The 19,988-nt window shown below is 44.6% G+C and overlaps 1 protein-coding gene across 4 annotated transcripts in view; it reads right to left on the reverse strand.

Annotated features, from left to right (window-relative positions):
• syne2a (spectrin repeat containing, nuclear envelope 2a) overlaps positions 1 to 19,988 on the reverse strand; it is an 83,548-nt gene that overhangs the window by 49,831 nt on the left and 13,729 nt on the right. For all 4 annotated transcript variants that reach the window (XM_084560223.1, XM_084560225.1, XM_084560224.1 and 1 more), the window contains exons 23-48: positions 19,518 to 19,673; positions 19,252 to 19,406; positions 18,156 to 18,480; positions 16,840 to 16,943; positions 16,328 to 16,445; positions 16,008 to 16,177; positions 15,613 to 15,763; positions 14,660 to 15,534; positions 14,375 to 14,533; positions 14,125 to 14,275; positions 13,862 to 14,020; positions 12,937 to 13,104; positions 12,724 to 12,825; positions 12,276 to 12,479; positions 11,753 to 11,958; positions 11,407 to 11,514; positions 10,278 to 10,575; positions 8,728 to 8,906; positions 8,319 to 8,634; positions 7,970 to 8,134; positions 7,579 to 7,881; positions 7,356 to 7,480; positions 6,834 to 6,963; positions 5,229 to 5,402; positions 3,435 to 5,135; positions 958 to 1,128 (exon numbers count right to left, since the gene is read on the reverse strand). In XM_084560223.1, the coding sequence (XP_084416349.1) occupies positions 958 to 1,128; positions 3,435 to 5,135; positions 5,229 to 5,402; positions 6,834 to 6,963; positions 7,356 to 7,480; positions 7,579 to 7,881; positions 7,970 to 8,134; positions 8,319 to 8,634; positions 8,728 to 8,906; positions 10,278 to 10,575; positions 11,407 to 11,514; positions 11,753 to 11,958; positions 12,276 to 12,479; positions 12,724 to 12,825; positions 12,937 to 13,104; positions 13,862 to 14,020; positions 14,125 to 14,275; positions 14,375 to 14,533; positions 14,660 to 15,534; positions 15,613 to 15,763; positions 16,008 to 16,177; positions 16,328 to 16,445; positions 16,840 to 16,943; positions 18,156 to 18,480; positions 19,252 to 19,406; positions 19,518 to 19,673 (6,873 nt within the window). The remainder of the gene's footprint in view (positions 1 to 957; positions 1,129 to 3,434; positions 5,136 to 5,228; positions 5,403 to 6,833; positions 6,964 to 7,355; positions 7,481 to 7,578; positions 7,882 to 7,969; positions 8,135 to 8,318; positions 8,635 to 8,727; positions 8,907 to 10,277; positions 10,576 to 11,406; positions 11,515 to 11,752; positions 11,959 to 12,275; positions 12,480 to 12,723; positions 12,826 to 12,936; positions 13,105 to 13,861; positions 14,021 to 14,124; positions 14,276 to 14,374; positions 14,534 to 14,659; positions 15,535 to 15,612; positions 15,764 to 16,007; positions 16,178 to 16,327; positions 16,446 to 16,839; positions 16,944 to 18,155; positions 18,481 to 19,251; positions 19,407 to 19,517; positions 19,674 to 19,988) is intronic.

Genomic DNA, 19,988 nt, shown 5'->3' on the forward strand with positions numbered 1-19,988 from the left:
GAAATGGACAGCATGTGAGTTAAATATGAGTGTCACAGCAAAGGGTCTGAATACTTATGACCATGTGATATTTCAGTTTTTCTTTTTTAATACATTTGCAAAAATTTCTGTCAAGATGGGGTGCTGAGTGTACATTAATGAGAAATAAAATGAACTTTTTTGATTTTAGCAAATGGCTGCAATGAAACAAAGAGTGAAAAATTTAAAGGGGTCTGAATACTTTCCGTACCCACTGTACTTGATCAGTTTGGGATCTAGTGAATTTGGAGGCCAGGTCAACACCTTGTGCTGTTCTTTATGTTTTTATTTTTAGTTGTTCCTAAAGCGTTTTTGTGTGTGTGTCTGTGTCAACTGTTCTTTTTTTGGCTGCATCCTGCAGGGGATGGCTGCTGCCATCAAAGAGTGTCATTGCTATGGGGTGGGGGTGCCTAGTCTGGTCTAGGTGGGTGCCACATGTCTAAGTAGCATCCACACCAATGAATGGCAGGTCCAAATGTTTCCCAGCAGAACTTTGTATTGTCTCAAGATCGTCAATTTTATTCACTTCTCCTGTCAGTGGTCATAATGTTGTGGCTGATTGGTGTATGTCCGTGACATGAATGCTATACTGCCTGTAATCCGACTCAATAATGACCCAGCAGGAAATCACTTTATCTCATAGATCCTTCCTGTTGACCTTCCTGTCAGCAGCCTCATGGGGATACACAAACATCCATCAAAACACTGCCACCCTTATCTGTTCACTGTCCCGTGCACACTAAATTGACTTGTTCTCCTTTTTGGAGATTTGCATCTGTAGTTTCGGTCTTTTTACTTAAACGCTGTAAAAAACGTGTTTCATTTTTTAAGTTTAACTTTAATAAAGTTAAGCAACATGTTCATCAACACATTAACCCGTACAGATCAGAAAGAGGCGCTGCAAGTTCTTTTCTTACATTTAAGTTGATCAGTACTCACATTTATTATGTTACTCCTTTCCACCAAGCTCTGGACCCCAGACAAAATATCCTGCATGGTGGACGTGTGTTTGCAGGACTTGGGTGATCCACCTGTCGTCTCTCCAGCAGCCGGATCAGCTGATGAACCCGGCGCTGTGCTCTCAGGCTCCATGCTTTCTGGGATCTGAGGCTGCATACACAGAGGACAGGGGTGGTGTCACACTTCAGCACAGATAATGACAGAGCTTCCTGCTCTTTCCCCGCTCCACGTGGGTATATATTACTAGGTTGACGCTGGCCCGGCGAGTCAGTACAGTTGACGCAAGAATGTGCAGTCAGAAGCAGTCTGCCCTGAGGGAGAGGGATTCTTTCTGCTCACCTACAAAGCTCTGCCTCTCCTCAGTTATTTAAAGAAATAACTGATTTGTTGGTTAGAGAGGACAGACTCAAAAACATGATATTAAAGGCTAGGTCACTAGAGTACAAACAGAGGAGGGGATTTTTTAAATATCTTAGACATGACTAAGGTAGCAAGGTGTAGGAGGAACAAAAACAATACAATAGAGAATATACAGCAATCAGCCATAACATTATGACCACTGACAGAAGAAGTAAATAACATTGACCATCTTGTGACGGTTCAATGTTCTGCTGGGAAACTTTTAGACCTGGCATTCACGTGGATGTTACTTAGACATGTAGCACCCACCTAGACCAGACCAGGCACCCCCACCCCATAGTAATGACCCTCCTTGATGGGATGGGGGAGACCTACACAATATTGATCATAATGTTGTGGCTGATCGGTGAATACTTCAATAGTTGAAACTGGAAATAAATTTTAAAAATAAATGCTAATAAATAAGATCTAAAATAAACACCTGTACCAGATAGGAAGCAACATTTCCAGATGATATTAGTCTCTGACCTCTCAAGTGCAACTTCTTTGAATCGATCTAATCAAAGTAGAATCCGGGGGTCTGCTAAGTTATTATTCTTTAAATACAAAAAGGTCTACAGAGCATATTTTAGGACAGACGGCATCCATCACTATAAAAACAAATGTCAGCTGTGTGAAGCAAGACGGCATGTTGTTATTACTGAGGCTAATGACAGGTTGACCTAGTGAGAAAATTCCTTAGAGAAAAACTCTTTGAGGCATCAGGAAACTTTAAGAAACTCACCATGAAATGATCAAACTTTGTGACTAAAAACAAACGGGGTCTGACACTGGATTTTAAAGAAGCTTCTTGTGCTTCTGTTTGTTTTGTTACAGTCTGTTTAAGATTTTTGCGCAATGCAATAGACAGTTGCAATGGTTTCCTCCATTTGCCAAGAAAAAAACATTTCTTCTTTCCACTGGATGCACACCAGTACAAAAAGAGAAAGAAACCTTAAAAATGAAAAATCTTTAAAGGGACTTCTCCCTGTTTGACATTCAAATGGCAAACGGTGAGCGAATGGAACAGCAGAATAATTTCCAGCTAAATTTATAGTAAAATTTTGAATAAAATTACAGTTCCAAAATGTCAGAAATACACTTTCACACACATTTTAACATGAAGGTGAAAAGGTTTCGTAAATGGCAGAGAAGTTGTGTGATGAGTGTAATTTAAGAGAGCAAGGACGGTTGATTCACCTGTTAGAGCCAGGTCTGTCAGCAGGAAGTTCAAACGTATTTAAACGTGTCAACTTTAACTTTTGAGATCCTGTTTCTCTTAGGATTTAAAATCATTTTTAGTTTGGTGTGAACTTTTAACTCTATAGTCTCATATCACACATATTTATAAAGCTGTTGTTTTTAGTCAGTTGATCGCATTAGAGCAATTTCAGACAAGACAGCCGATCCTTGCATTATCATACTGTATTAGAGGTTGACAGAACTTGACAGATACACCGATCAGCCACAACATTATGACCACTGACAGGAGAAGTAAGTAACATTGACCATCTTGTGACAATACAATGTTCTGCTGGGAAACCTTTGGACCTGGCATTCATTCATGTGGATGTTACTTAGACATGTAGCACCCACCTAGACCAGACCAGGCACCCCCACCCCATAGCAATGACACTCCTTGATGGCAGCAGCCATCCCCAGGAGGATGCAGCCAAAAAAACGCTTTAGGAGCAACTCAAAAAACAAGAAGAACAGCACAAGGTGTTGACCTGGCCTCCAAATTCACTAGATCCCAAACTGATCAAGTATCTGTGGGATGATCCACAGAGGCCCCTCCCCTCAACCCATAGGACCCAAAGGCCCCCACTACCGGACACCACAGGACGCCCTCAGAAGGAATGTCCATTCTCTGATGAGTCACAACGGATTTGGAGGCACAAGGGAGACCTATACAATATTAGGAAGGTGGTCATAATGTTATGCCTGATCGGTGTATATTTAATTCTAGGGTTACACTTTAATTTTATATTAAGGGTTTTTCCAACAGAAAAATAAAAGAAAAACTTTTTTTTTTTTTTTTTTTAAACAAAACCTACCTGTCCTTGTGTCTCCTCCGTGTCCTCCAGTGCTGCAGGTAACATCCATTCACTTTCCTCTCCTCGGTCCAAAGCACTGTCTTGTCTTTCTGTCTCTTTTGAATGTTTGCCTCCAACGCATTCAGAGTCATTCTCTTCTTCTCTGCTTTCTCCCCTATTTCCCGTCTCCTCCTGTGCCGTGCCTGTGGCCTGTACGACGTCAGCAGCCGTCTCCTGTTTATCATCAGTCTCGTCATCACCAGTTTGCACTGAATCGTCCACGGAGCCCAACGCTGAGATCAGAGTTTGTTCCACGGAGTCGCACGAGTCCGTCACCTTCTCTTGTTTGACATCTGGACATGTTTCAGCTCTGAGTGCATCAGCGAGCAGCTGAGATTCAGAAACACTTGCTTTAGAGGAAGTCAACACCTCATTATCAGATTTTACCTCCTCCAGTTTTGGATTTAGGGAACTCAGGTCTGTTTCATCTGAACCAGTTAATGCGGAAAAGATTCCTGATTTCTGCTCATCTGTGTCTGAAACTTTTGTGACATGTGCACCACAAAGCTCTGCTCCCTGTAAACGCCTAAGGACATCTGGGAATTTATCTACAACATTTCGACTCTGGTGCAAGTCCCAAGGTATCGGCTCCACGTCCAACACTATCGTAAACACTTTATCTGGTTTCCCGTTGACATCCTCATAGAACCTCTCTTGTTGTTGAGCATCAGTAAATGCCTTAAATGGCTCTGACTGTGCCGTTGAATGAGCTCCTGCTTTGTCTGATTCTGGACTAACTGATGCTCTAAGGAGTCCAGGTTTCTCCTCAGGGCCACCCTGTGGCTCCACTTCCTGAGAACATCTGAGCACATCCAGACTGAAGGTGCCAGCATCTTCCCACTGCTGTATGTCCCGTGGCTCCATGTCCAACACAAGTGTAAAGACCTTCTTTGCAGTCACATCCATGTCTTCCTCTAGTCTCTTGTCTTCTTCACTTGTTGCGGCCGTGCATGTCTCTGATTGTGCTGATGGATGTGAACTGGGGACATTGTCTATCCTTGTCCCTTCTGCATCTTCCAGGGATGGGACACAATGTGCTGATCTGGTGTCTTTAGTATTGTCTGTAGCCACAGCTGGCATCTGTAGGACCCAAGATGAGGGTTGAATGTTTTCTTGCTGAGCTATTAAAGTCTTGTCAAGAGCAGGAATCAAATCTGACATGAACGGCTCTGCGTTATTTCCATAAAGCGTCCCGTGCATGCTGCTGGTGGAGCTATCGTCCTGATCATTTAATTTTGGGGGAGCTGATGTCAACCGTGATTCTCGTTGGGTGCTTGATCTTAAAACATCTGGGATTTCTGAAGAGGAAGCTTTTACAGGAGCTGATGCATCTTCTTCGGTTCTCTCCACAAGGCTTTCCGTGGCTAAAGCGTCCGCTTTTAGCACTGAAGTGCATGATTGGTCTTGTTTTGTGGCATCATCGTCCACATTTGACACTTCTGATGTGTCTGTGACAAGCTCAGGGGAAGGATGAGATTTTTCTAAAGTGTACAAAACTCCTTTGGGTTGAATTTTGGCATCAGTCTGTTCTCCTTCTGAGCATTCCTTGCTGTCTGATGCAGGAGACGAAGGAAAAGCTGTAGTTTCATCAGTTGAGGCTGAACCGTCTTCATCACTTCTGTCCTGCAAATCTTGTTGCACTCCGCTACGACTGTGGCTGACCTGTAGGATCCATAAAATTACCAAAGATATTAACAACACAATCATAATATCACAACTGGACTGTACAATTCTATGACTGAGGGAAAAACTCACCAGGCTTTTAGAGATTAGGGTTTCAAGTACAGACTGGCTTTCACTGAGAGCACCTGAAGCTCTGTCCTCCAGATCCTTGGTCACTTCTGCTCCAAGGCAGTTTAGAAGAAAGTCTTGTTCTGAGAGGACTTCATTAAGTGAGTGCTGAAGCTGCAAACCTTCATCCAGAGCCACCTATAAAAGCACAGACAGATAGAGAAGTTCAAAATATACTTATGTTCCATGAGTAAAAGAGAAAAGTAAAAGGAGCACTCTGAAGACACGTAAGTTTCTGACCATAAAACTCTCTTTGTACGTTTTTTTCTTCAGAATTGTGAAAGAGATTCCCCAACATCACTCTAAAGCAGGGGTGTCAAACATACGGTCCGCGGGCCAAAACCGGCCCACAAAAGAGTTTAATTTGGCCCATAGCATGAAATTGCAAAGACTTTGGCTAAAATGTGATAATAAAAGCCATTCCTAATTTGTCCACTGTAAGATTAACAGACAGAAAACACCCAGAACTAAACAGCAGGTGACAGCAATGTGCTGAAACTGCACTTGTTGTTTTCTAAAGAAGTTTCAGGTGGTTCATAAAATGCAAACCTTTCCATAATGTACTTGTACTTCTTTGCACTAAAACAAAGAAAAACAAAGGAAATTTGCATTAACATGTCACTGATTTGGCCCCCTTGAAATGAAACTGAACTCAAATGTGACTGACAGTTTGACATAAACATGGTATGAACAAACCTTGGGTCAACTACTGTTATGTTCTCTCTAACGACCCATAATCAGTCAGAAGCTCCAGTCTCAAGGTGTGAATGGGACTGATACTTTTTGGGGACAGAACTGTATTATACATTGACGGCAGATTAAATCTCAGTCCACCTACTCTGTTTAGAGAGGACATGTCGACAGACAAAAAAGTCAGGTAAGTTTCTGGCGGGTTTTACCCACAGAGTTTCCTATTTAAACCTCAAACTTCCCACCAGTCCCTTAGAACTGAAGAAGTTACTCGGATGAGTGGTGAAACTTCTCAAAAACTCTACAAGTCCAATTGAGACTTTTAAAACGCTTTTTGAATATACCATGACCTGGATGACTGAGAACCTTCGCAGACATATATATATATTTTTTTTTTTTACTTTTAGTGCTACTCAAGAAAGAATAAACCTGTGGCATTTTAGAAAGAAAATGACCTGCTGAGTAGGAAAATGCTGGGGTTACTGTCCAAAGCCGGATACAGCAAAAAGATAATCGTCATAGCATTAACAGAAACTGCAGGGACAAATGATTGGATGCTTTAAATGTCTTATTTCATTTTTTTGTGCGAACTATTCTTTGACTAAATGCTCCAAAAATTTCAAGCAACAGAAGTTAAAATTGAGTGTAGTTACACTGTTTTATTTGACTACTTTTTGGATAAAATAAAATAAAATTATGACATATGATAATAATAATAATAAATGTGTTGGTGTATACTAGTTATGTATAAGGCTGGACAGCATTCCTGGGATTATAGCTTCAGTAAAATTATAAACATATCTAATTAAAGAATAAAAGATTTATAAAAAGAAGGATGAAAGACAATACCATATTACTGTGTGTGTATATGTGTCGTACCTGGCTGTGTGACGACGGATCAGCTAGTACTCTCTGGCTCCACTGCTGCAGCTGGCTGACGACCTTTCTCACTCTGTCAGCGGTGCTTTCTGCACACTGCTGCTGCTTCTGTAGGAAAATGGACCTGAGGCTGGGAGTCAGAGAACAAACAAGGAAAACATTTAATAAAAAAAAAAAAAAAAAAACCTGCAGGCAGCTGGAGCACATTTTCAAACATAAACCACGTCTCCCATCAACCCTGTTACCTTCTGTTGCAAATAGAGCATAGAGCACTAATTTATCTGACACTAAGGTTCGGACTTTAAACTTCTCATTCCTTCAATAATACCTTTAGCTAAATCTGGAAGAATACAACAAAGCTAAAGAGCAGTCCTAACATCTAAAAGTCAAAAAGTCTAGGAAGAAAATGTGTGATTTCAATTATATGTGACAATAAAGCGGCTGTGATATTGTAAGCAGACATTAGTACAGGTAATTATTCTGAGGAATGCAACTTTTCTGTGTTGGAACGAGGTAAAGTACCTGGCAAGCTCTTTAAAAGCTGCAACGACATCTGCAGGAAGCATTTCCTGCGTGACACTTGATTCGCTCATGCTCTTTAGGTTTTTAACTCCTGCAGCCACCTCTGTCAGCCTGGTGTCCAAGTCCTGAGAGAGAAAGAGGCAGTGGCTTATTTAGTTGCCGTGTTCATTCATATCTATCATTCGGAGATAACGGAACATTTTAAAGCGTCTCTTAACGCCACCTGTATCGTGCGCCACTGTTGCTTCAGCTGGATGATATCATGGCCTCCAGACGGAGACCCGACATTTTCAGCCAGGTCTCTCAGCGCTGTCTGCAAACAGGAGGCTTCTTCTTTAATTTGTTGAATTCTTTGATTCTGTTTAACAGTTTCTCTGATGCTGCTCTCCAGTGCCATCTTGTGGTTTTGGAGGATGCTGACTTGCAGGGAGAGGCTTGCTCTGGCCTCGGCCGTGGAGCTGTTTGTGATGGAGTCCTTGAGTGTTGTAAGTTGTAAAAAGTCTTTTTCGAGCTCTTGCAGCAAGGCCTGCAAAAGAAGACATGAATATAGGTGGCTGAATATGAGGCGTCTTCTTCAGAAAATGTGTCAAATCAGTTTATTTGAAGGACCTCACCTCCAGAGCTGCTACGTCAGCATCCAGCCCGGCCGAGCTTTCTTTCTGGGCTTGACAGGCTGACACCCTCTCCTGCAGGGATGTCAGTTTAAGGTGACAGCCCTGCAGCAAGCGGCGGAAATGTTCCTCATCACTCAGATCTTCCTCAAATCTGGAGCACACACTCTGTGGATATTTAAAGCACACCAAGCAACAGTCAGATTTACTTAGGTTTGATTAAAAAGGCAGAAACCCCTCACTGACTCCACCTCCTCCTCCAAATGCATTAATTTAAAATTTTAAAATGGATGCAATGAATAAAAGCTATTTAGCTGTGATTATTACTTGAACATTAAAAGAGGAGTTTTACCTTCAGTCGATCCATCAGCGCCAACCAGCGCGTGTCTAGCTCAGCCCAGGAGGAGTTGTTCCAGACGGCGTCCCCAGTCCTCTCAGCCAGCACCCTCCTCTGCTCCGCCAGGCCTGTGAGAGTTAATCGTAAGTTTTCTGAATCATCTCGCAGTTGACTGGCGAGGAGGCAGGCCTGCGTACGCTCATCCGTGCCGGGCCAGGGGAACAGAGCGGGAAGCTGATCTGTTCTGCGCTGGAGCTCTTCCAGTCTGCGGCAAACCTCCTGTCTTTGGGCCAGGTAGAGAGAGGTGAGCTCTGGATCAGCTTGTAGGATCCTGGAGCAACGGGAGACACAAAGAGAAACCAGGATTTACAGTTTTCCTACGTAATTTAGATGTAAATTAAAAACATTTACAGGCTCCACTCACCTGCAGTGAGGCTCAGCCGACTGCAAAAGCTCCCTCCACTGCTGCTCTGTTTTCTGAACGGCTTCCTGAACTTCCCGTTTCAGGTCATCTCCATCCAGCAGTCTGCGGCTCAGACTGTCTCCAGTAACTCGGAGCTCCTCCAGGCGATGCTCCCCCTCTGAGGTCGCACTCAGCATGGCCTGAAAATGTATTTATTTTTTACAAAACCTGTGCATGACCCATCCAGAATGCAGCAGCAAGAGAAGTGGCAAGAAAAAGTCTTTGTCTGTAAGGGATGATGCTAACTTTCCTGTCATTATAAGATCAACTTTGCACGCTACACAGACACTCCTTAGTTTGGAACAAGTAGGAACAAATGTGAAGAAACAAACCAGACCTACGCCCTTAACGCTAACGCCCATATATTTATAAAGAAATATTATTTCAATAGTAGATGTTTAAAACGCTACGTTTAATCTTTATTGTATATTGTCTGTAGACTGTTAACACTATGAGAGGGGTGTCGACGCACATGGGAAAGGAGGAGGGGAAGGAGGAAGAAGAAAATGAGGAGGAGGATGAAGATGAATATATGAGAAAGAAGGAAGAAGAAGGGGGAGGAGGAAGAGGTGGTTGAGGAGGAGGAGGAGGAGGAGGAGGAGAAGGAATATTAGAGGAAGGAAAATGAAAAGAAGAAGATGAAGGAGGAGGAAAATGAAAATGAGAAACAAAGAAGAAAGGGGAGGAGGAAGAAGAGGAGTAGGGAGATGGGTGAATGAGGAAGAGTGGAGGAAGGAGAAGAAGATGGGGAAGGAGGAGTGGAAGGAGGAGAAGAAAGAGGAGAAGAAAAGTTGAAAAGGAAGCTGAAAACGAGAGAGAATGAAAAAGAAGAAGAGGGAGGAGAAGGAGGAAGAAGAGGAGGAGAAGGAGGAGTAGGACGAGGGGAGAACGAGGAAAAGCAGAAGGAGTAGGAGAAGAACATAAAGGAAGAAGGAGAAGGGAAAGGGGGAGCACGAGGAATATCAGAGGAAGGAAGAGGACAAAAGAAGGAGGAGGAGAAGAAGATGAAGGAAGAGGAAGAATGAGAAAGAGGAGGAGAAGGAAATGGAGATGGGAAAGGAGGTGGAGAACGGGGAATATTAGAGGAAGGAAAAGAATGAGAAGAAGATGAAGGAGGAAGAAGAGGAGGAGAATTAGGGAAAGAGTACGGAGATGGTGAGAATGAGGAAGAGTAAATGTAGGAGTAAAAAATGAAGGAGGAGAAGGAGGAAGATGAAAAGGAGTAAGATGAAAATGAGAAAAAGGGGGAAGAGAAGGAGGAGATGGAGGAAGAAGAAGAGGAGTAGGAGTAGGGGGAGAACGAGGAAGAGTAGAAAAAGGAGAAGAAGATGAAGTAAGAGGAAGAAGGAGAAGGAGGAGAAGTAGATGGGAAGGAGGAATAGGAGGAGGGAAAACGGAAGAAGAGAAAAAGTTTGACACCCCCGCTGAAGCCAAATGACTCATGTTCAGATTAGTTGCAGAACGATTCGTTAGACTTCAAAAGTGAGCAGCAGCAGCAGCAGTTTTCTCACCTGAGCACAGAGAAGTCTCTGCTCCACAGGACTCTGGATCCCGAGGCTTTCAACAAGATGAGAGTCAACTATTTGTCTCAGATCAGCGACCCATGACCGCGTGGACGTGGACAAAGCCTGAAACGCCTCGATGTCCCTCCTCACAGAGCACTGCGCCTCCTTTGAGCCACTTGGTATGTTAGTATTTAACTTGTGGTATCGGTCCACCAGTTTCCGACTCTCTTCCAGCTGAGCCAGCTGCTGAAGGTCGCTGCTTTGTAAAGACGCCACGAGACGCCCGATGAGCTCCGCCCTCACGCTGCAGAGCACGGAAATGAAAAGAGAGGTGACCCGTTACAGGTTAGTCACACATTCAGAGGTTTAAGGGTTTATCTACTTGCAATGAGCAAGTAGATACACTGATCAGGCATAACATTATGACCACCTTCCTAATATTGTGTAGGTCTCCCTTGTGTCTCCCTAAACAGACTCATCAGAGAATGGACATGGGCCTTCTGAGGGTGTCCTGTGGTGTCTGGTAACAGAATGTTGTTAGTGGAGGGCCTTTGGGTCCTATGGGTTGAGGGGAGGGGCCTCAGTGGTTCATCCCACAGATACTGTAAGGAATTTGGAGGCCAGGTCAACACCTTGTGCTGTTCTTCATGTTTTTTGAGTTGTTCCTAAACCATTTTTGTGTGTGTCTCTGTGTCAGGCTGCATCCTGCTGGGGATGGCTGCTGCTATCAAGGAGTGTCATTGCTATGGGGTGGGGGTGCCTGGTCTGGTCTAGGTGGGTGCCACATGTCTAAGTAACATCCACATCAATGCCAGGTCCAAAAGTTTCCCAGCAGAACACTGAATTGACACAAGATGGTCAATGTTATTTACTTCTCCTGTCAGTGGTCTTAATGTTCTGGCTGATCACTGCAGAAAAACAAAAGAAATTCACCTAGAAAAGTTTTATATTGAAACATCCAAGAATAGATAAACACTGTTTATCAGTCTACTTTATTTACACATTTATACTTAAATTATTCCAAAGGTCCACAGTATATATTGTCATGCACACTCTCTAAAGCCATCTCTGGTTCTCTGTACAGTTTCCTAAAATCCTACATCCACACAGATCATTAAATTCCTTCACAGTTTACCTTTGTTCAAGTGCCTCCTCTTGCAGGAGACTAAGCTCCTCCTCCTTTGCTGCTTTCTCCTCAGCACCACGGAGCCACTGCTGCAGAAGGTCGGTCTCTGATTGCAGCCTACAACACACACAGCATGAATGAAGGCATGCGTGAACGTACAGTCATCACGATGCACATTTTGCTAGTTTTTCTTATGCTGCTGTTACATTTAGACACATTAGCTGAGGTCAGGACCGAAACACTGCCATGTCATCAAGAAATTATTAGACAAAGACACCAAAATCCTTGCCCAACAGATCTCTTAGTTTTTCAAGAGGAGGCGTGAATGAGCATTTAACTGCAGATCTGATGCTACCTGTCGAGGTCCCGGATGTTCCTCTCAGTCTGTTCCTCCACTTCAGAGAAAAGCTGATGGGCGTCCCTGACCTTCTCCTGCAGCCGAAGCCCGTTCTCAGACAGACCCTGCAGGCTCTCTGGACCGGCTATGGAGGCCATGACCCGCACATCGTCCAGCAGACTGCCAGCCTGCTCGTCCTGAGTGTGGAGCTGCAAAGATAGATCCTGCGGAGGAAAGGAAATCACCCATAGCATTTTAAAACGGTGTCAAGTTTAGACATTTTTACGTGAAGCATCATTTAAATTATTCCAATGGCATCAGGACAACGATCTTGGTAAAAATGACGGCGTGAGGGTAGTCAAATTCAGACCATGTCAGTACCCAAAATGCATTTTTGCCTAGGATGGTGCATGCTATCACTCAGGAAGATTAATATAATGTAGAGATTTTTAGAGTACATAGGTGGGTCTGAATTATTATTCAGTTTGGTTTAAGAGTACGTTTATTTGTCCATGCAAATCTATGTCACTGACAGACTTACCTTAAGTTTTGCAAGGACTGCTGCAACATCCGGACCTCTAAGACTGAGGAGGGCGTCTTGGATCTTTTGCACAGAGTTGAAACACTCTTCCATCCTCCCAGTAATTTGACCCTTGGTCGCCACCATCTGCTTGTAGACGTCCTCAGCTTCAGAAACAAGCTCCTTCAGCTCCTCCATCTTCTTCCTCAGCTGGGTCTCCACCACCTTGAACAAAACAAAATGAGCCAAGAGACCTTCGCCGTCAAGACATGTATGGAAATGCTTCAGGGTTTAATCCAGAATTGCAACGTGAAGTGTAACAGTGGCATCATATCAGATTAAATAATTACTTGTGTGCTATATTCTACAGTTTGGACAAAACAAAGTGTCATGTAAGAGTCTCAGAATTTATATTTGTATGGTTGCAATGCACCAAAGCTGCATCCTAAACCAGAGCTACGTGTTGTACCTGCAGCTCCAGAGGAGACTCTGTGCTCTGAAGCAGAGACTGAATCTCAGCGGCTCTTCTGTGGAACCGCTGTATACTCTCCTCCTGGGTCGCAATCTCATTCTGGAGACAATGTGAGGGAAGTTGACTGTTATCAGAGACCATTTGACTTTGAGATCATAATCAAGAGGATACTGGACCCGTGTATTTCAGAACAATAACTAGAAACTCAACCTGCAACGTCTTGACGTCGTCCTCGGTCTGAAAGGACGGACACTGAGCCAACACGGCCAGCTTATTGTCGGTCCAGCTCTCTACTTCAGTCCCCAGCTGAAGGACTCCGTCCCACAGAGTCAGGCCACGATGCAGGTTGTCAAGGTGGGAGTCTAGTCTTTCTGATAACTACAAAGAGCAAAGAAATAAACAATGCAGGTGCAGCAAAGCCTTAAAGTCTATTTTTATCCCTCCCTCAAGACTCTTTCTTCTTCTTTATAATCTCATTGCAGGAACCGAGGCGGGGGGTGCACAGAGCCAAAGCTTCCAGAGATATACCCCAACCCTAACTCTCACTCCCCGGGTTCCTCCTTTTGAACATCAGAGGACCACCATTGGTCTCTACATCTTCCTTCATCCCATCCCCTCAACCCCTTCATCCCATCCCCTAAACCCCTCTCACCCCATCCCCTCAAAACTTGACCGATCTCATCCCATGTCCTCTCATCCCTACCATTCAAATCCCTTTCCCCATCCCATCCCTTCGACCCCTTTCATTGCATCCACTCTCATCTCTTCATCCCATCCCATCCCCTCGACCCCTTCATCCCATCCCCTACGTTTCCCTCCCTCTAACCTGGCCAAACTACACTTCTTTGTACCTACTGAGGTGTGGTCTCTTTAGTAAACAGAAACTGATGTGCTGGTCAAAAATAACAAAAGAAAGGAAGCCACTCAGACGACCCACAAAGGGTCGTCGAACCTGGTGCAGAAATAAAGCTGCAAAAGGAGATTGGAGCATGAAACAAACACATTAAGTTCTATTTTGTGAGTGTATATGCAATGGACAATATGTTAATGTAACATAAAAATGAACAAAAACGTTCTTAAAGGGACCCAAAATCAATTTAACAGTGAGCTGGGAGTTCAACGGTGCTGAACTTACATCCAGCCAGCGATCCATGAGGGCATCAGCTTCGCTCTCAAATGGGACAGCGGTGCATTCTGGGATCTGACGGAGGCGAGCGTGAAGCTGCCTGCAGACGCTGCGAACCTCCTCTATGTCGTCCCCGATGCCGTTTAGCTCCGCCTTAGTATCCTGGACCTTTAAAAATAAACCCAAACAGAGTGAATGAATAAATGAAAAATAATAAGCTACATTTATAATGTCGTTTTTGTTCAATAATCAATTGAAACCGTGTGACAGACCTTAGCGTGTAGTCGCTGCAAGTTATCTCTGCCCATGTAGGAGGCTTGTTCACTGATGGTGCTCTCTGCTCTCTGCAGCGTCCCGCTCAGCTCCCCGCGGACGCTCTGGAACCTCTTCAGCAGCTCTGTGAGCGCACAACACTGCTCCAGCCTGTGACCGAACCGCAACACAACACATATGTAGAGTACTGTGGAGTTATAGAAGCAGAGACAGAGACCGAAACGATCAAAACATTGTGCTCATCTTTACCGCTCGGTTACAGCTTTCGTCGTCTCCTCCCAGAGATCTTCCACCTCTCTGGTCTGACTCTCATCAGAGATCCCCGATTGGGAAGAGGCACCTCGTATGTAGTGCAACTCAGAGAGGAGGCCGGCGAGATGGCTTTCCAGCTCGGTCAGGGCACGTTTCCTGGAGGTAAATAATATAAAACATTTGGTTAAAGTTTTGTTTGGATCTTTCTGTGTGGAGTTTGCATGATCTCCCTGTGTCTGCTGATAGACTAGGTAGTGAATCAGGACATGCTCAGTGCTGTACCTCTGTTGCAGAGCAGGCAGGGTGGCCTCCTGCAGCCTCAGCTGCTCAGCTGCTCCTTTTGTCTCCCTCAGTGCTGCTAGCAAGGCGGCTCTCCTCTGGTCAAAACCCTCCTGTTCTCCCTCTCTCTTAACCTTGCTTCTTCGTCTTTGTCGTTTCTGGTCCTTGGTTTTTAAGACATCAAAACCTTCAAGCCTCTGTGTTTTTGTGCCATCACCTTCTTCAAATTTACTCTTTTTGGCCTCCAGCTCTGACTCCTCTTCTGCCTTTTTCAGAGTCAAATCCTCCTCTGTCCTGCTTTTCTGTGGTGAATCATTCCTCATCTTTGTCTGATGTATCTCAAAAACCACACTTTCCAGTATTTCCCCTTTTTCCACGAGTGATATCTCTTCCTCTGCCTGTTTTTTCATGGGTCCCATCAGCTTTCTCTCCATCTCCACAACATGCCTGGACACAGATTTCACCACATCCTGGCACGTCACAGTCGCTCCATCCACGCTCAGAGTCATCCCCGCCGCCTTTAAAGTCCTGTCAACGTTATCGGACTGCTCCGCGGCAGACTGCAACCTCTGCATCGCTGCCTGCCAAGAACGTCCCCCCTGCTCCCGGTCCGCCTCATTTTCCTGCCTGCTGGGGTCCTGGTTGGCCAGCAGTGCCGGGATCTCAGCCTCGGCGTCTCTCGCCGCGACCAGGAAGCGATCCAGAGCCAGGGCAGCCGACTGAACTTTCTCCAGCCGCTGTCTGAGCTGCTCGATATGATGGACACTGTTGTGGAGCGCCTGGCAGAGGGACGACGGGGCTTCTGACTGTAGTCTTTCCTTGCCAGTGCTTTGTTCTGATAGCTTTCTCATTTCATCCTGCAGTCTGTTGTCCATCTCCTGAGCAACACAGCAGGGATTAATTATAATAATGTGTGCAGGTTTTCACAGATATTATACCACATATACGTCCTGTACCTTTAAGTCAGATAATACTGTAGGATCAGGTAAGGTCAAGGACGAGATGTCAACAGGTTCTTTGATGATCTGGTTTAGTTTTTCAGTGATCAGTGTCTTCTGATCATCTGCAGCCTGCATTATGTCGGCAGTGTTCTCCAGAGACGCCATTCTGCCACAAAGAAGACACATTTTCAGTTAAAAAAAAAAAAAAAAAAAAAACTCTGTGGGATGATCCACAGAGGCCCCTCCCCTCAACCCATAGGACCCAAAGGCCCCCACTAACAACATTGTGTTGCCAGACACCACAGGACACCCTCAGAAGACCCATGTCCATTCACTGAGTCATAATGTTATGCCTGATCGGTGCATTTGTCATTTAAAAGTCTGTGTCTGTTCTGAGACAGTAGATCCACCTGGTCTGTAGACACATATCGTTGTCTCTCCGCTGCTGAGTCAGCAGCTTCTGGTTTGTTTCCACTTCAGCTTGAATCTCCTTCCTGGTCCTCAGCTGGGGCAAATGGGAGAGTAGGGCATACCGGAGCTCAACGTCAAACCAAAGTGCATCTGTCTCTTGTTTCAGAGTCTGTTGAGGAGATGCATGTTTGCAAAACAACCAAGTTAGACCTTATGAATAAATGACTGCTTAACAACGTAGTTTAAGATCATACAAATTCTCCAGTTAATAACACAGATTCAGGAGCTTGATTTAAAAATGTGAAGTGATCCCACTGACCTGTAGCTGCTTCTTTAGGTCCAGCAATGTGCTGATGGTGACTGGATCTGGAATATTTTCCAAACGTAGCTTGTTCTTCTGGATCTGAGACTGAAACACTGAGCAGGACTTTCTGTAACTGAGGTGGAAATAAAGATAAAGAGAGATAAAGAGCCTTTATTTGTCATTATATTATACAAGTATCATATAATGAGATTGCATGGTCAGACATGGAGGGTTGGTCCTGAGTAGCTGCACTCACGCGCACCGCCACTGTGGGCCAACCTGACCGGTGCCTAACACCTAGCATGTTTTGATGATGGGAGGAAACCGGAGTGCCCGGAGAAAACCCATGCAGACACGGGGAGAACATGCAAACTCCACACAGAAAGGCCCCAGTCGCCCCGGGGATTCGAACCAGCGACCTTCTTGCTGTGAGGCACCAACGCTACCCACTGTAACACCGTGCTGCACACACTGTTACAGCAGTTAGTCCTCCAAGCATATAGCCTGAGTGAGACATTTATCCGTACCTCTCCAGTGCTTCCTGCTCCGATGGACGCACTTCCTGTGTCTCTGGGATGACAGTCCACTCTGCTTCCTGTTTGGTCTCCACGGTGTTGCTCCTGACGACCGCCTGGAAGATGGGACGGTTGCGTGGTAACAGTCAAGCAACAGTAAAAAGGAAAAGACGGAGCGGTGAGCCTATCCAATTACTGAGGATTACTGCCCTACAGCTGGTGCCGTGACTTGCACGGGTCAGGCAGAGCCAATAAAAGTGCTGAGTATGTTTCTGATCAGGAAGGCTGCTTTAAATGCAGCGTACGAAGGGAATATGATTTGTTTAAGGCAATTAACACGTGCAACTTATGCATTTTCTTTATGCTTGTGACATAAACCTGTCATATCATAGGAATAATTTAGCTTAAGTTACCATTCTTCTGGAATAAGTCACACTAGACTAAGTCAGTCTTAGGTTAAATTAATAAATGAACATGTTCAAGTAGAGAAAACATGAAACACGTGCATCCAGGTTAAGACTGTGTGATTGAAGCAAAACACACAGTTTTAAATGCAGACACTCTACCTCAACCATATGTGTTTGTATAAAGAAGCTTGCAATTAAAGCTGCAGCATGAAACTGATGTGGACCTGCTTAAAGCTCTATTAGAATACTGCGGGACTGGAAGCCATAACCTACGTATGTAGCCAGCACGATCCATTTATACTTGTGCGTTGGTCAGTCTGGCTCGCTCTGTAACAACGTCACCCAAACGATTGTCAGTGCCGTGTCTTTTTTGCCAGTTGGGTTCATTTTTGCTAACAATGGCGACTGAAACTTTTGCCCAAATTTCGCCCAACACGAGTCATACAAATGTTTGTATCTCCGAAACTCCTCAATTAACCTGTCCTCCATGTGTTCCATCTTTATTGATCCAGAACAATCAATTTGAAAATTGCAGAGATGGAGAAGCAGCTGGAAATACTAAAGTGGAAACACGCTACTACCAAGCGGACCAATCACAGCTCTTGCGGTCTACGTCGTCGTGGTGCGTAGTTACATTTCTGGGGAGGTACACATCAGGCTACGGCGTTAGGGTATGTGTAGGGCTGTTGCCATAGCTACGGCGTCAAATTAGCGCAGAAGCCTAAAAGGCCTATTACATTCAGGGAAACCCCCTCCACCCTGACCACATACTACAACGCAACTGAAACTACCTTTACATCATATGTGATTTCTAGGTTTAAAAATTAAGTTGTTTGTCTTTTGAATGTTCCTAACTGCAACTTTGAACTGAAAACATGCTAAAAATATGAAGCTGAATCTAAAAATAAAAAGCAATCATACCTGTATCTGAGTCTGAGTCTGCGTTTGCCCATTGCTCTCTGCGGTGTTCAGCAGACGAGCTTTCAGCAGCTGCTCTTTGGCTCGAAGTGAGGACTTTTTGTTCCTCTCTGTGCCACCGCCTCTGTTTTGCATCAGGTGGTCTTCGGCCTCTGATGGGACGTCTCGGAGTAGCATATCACCATGAGGTCGCGCTGACGCGGCAGTGACTACGGGCCAGAGGTCCTGTCGCGGGCTTTGTTCCTGCGAGTGGTGGTTGCTCGGCTGCATGTCGGACGACGAGTCAGTCGCTCTCAGCGGGGTGTCTCCCCCGAGCTGACGTCCCCTGCTGGGATAAGAAATGTTTATTGAGGGGGACATCTTGACTGAGTCCAACGGGCATCTCATTAAGATTAATAGACTGGAGGGATTACAGAGGGTTAATAAAAGAGCTGTCTGCTTCAATTAAATCATTTTTTGACCTTTTTTATTGCTTCTGCCTTTCGCTCCAGAGGTTTGCATACTCCTAGTTGACCGTGACCGTAACTACCTTGAAAAATTCCAGAAAATAATGTCATAGCTTTAAAAGCTTCGCTGTCAGAAAAAGGGAGAGGGTGGCAACATCAAGTTGCCGGGGCGCTTTGCTGCAAGATAGACTAGTGCACTTCAGAAAACAGACGGCATCATGAGGAAGGAAGATTATGTGGAAATATTGAAGCAACATCTCAGGGCATCAGGCAGGAAGTTAAAGCTTGCTTGGTCGCAAATGGGTCCTTCAAATGGACAATGACCCCCTCAAGCATGCTTCTGCAATTGCAGCAAAGGGACCCCATTACGAACCGAAAGGACTCTGCGAGCAAAGAGGCCAATACACCTGACTCAGTTACTGCAGCTCTGTCTGGAGGAATAAGCTAAATTTCCTGCAACTTATTGTAAGAAGCTTATGGAGGCAAACCCAACATTTCTCACCTAGCTCCACCTTTGGGGATTTTACAAAACGTCTGCCATAATAATATAAGAAGACAGATTTGGAAACCTTATTCGTGTGGGTGAAAACAAAAACTATAGCAGCGTACAAAATAAGTTGCGCATAGTTCAACTAAGTAAAGCATTGTCTTACCAGCCTGCGGGGAGTGCTGTGTCACTGGGTCGTTTCTCCTGTGCTTCATCTAACTCCGCTGAGAAGCTGGAGGATTTCCCTGCCGCCAGAGTTTCACAGAGCTCTCCGAGTAATTCACCGCGCTCCTCGTAAGATGCATCTCCCTCAGTGGCAGCCTGCGGAGGAAATCAGCATCTGAGAAACTGGAAACAAGTAAATATCTTCTGCCAGAGTGAGACAGCTCGCCACCGAGCGAGAGTCAGATGTTAATGCCTCGTCGCAGGTACCTGTGGCTGCCGCAACCAGTGACAGTCAGTGTTGTCAGTAGCTTCACAGGGAGCGTTAGTAAGCGTTTCACGGTGCACGGCAGAAAATGACTGCTTTCCTTCTCTGATCTTAGACCACAAGACAGGAACAAAGGCAGCCATTTCTCTGCGTACATCCTGAGTGAGACAAACACAGAAATGCTTTAGGTAAATGTTAGTTATGACAAAGTTGTGATGATTTAAAGGTTTTTAATACTGAAATTTGTAATATGAGGAATTGTAAGTAAGTATAAATAAGTTGAATGTGTGAGTATCAGGGTGAATTGACTGGATGTTATAATATATTACATAAAATCTTTCCATTACAACGGAAACAGATTCCATTTCCTTTCACCTCCACATCATCATCAACATTACATATAAAACTCACTAATAACTTTGATTCAACCTTTTCCCAGTGGATCAATCAACAGTTTATACTCCGGCTCCTTC

The sequence above is a fragment of the Chelon labrosus genome, assembly GCF_963514085.1.
Source record: "Chelon labrosus genome assembly, chromosome: 14".
NCBI classification, from domain to species: Eukaryota; Metazoa; Chordata; class Actinopteri; order Mugiliformes; family Mugilidae; genus Chelon; species Chelon labrosus.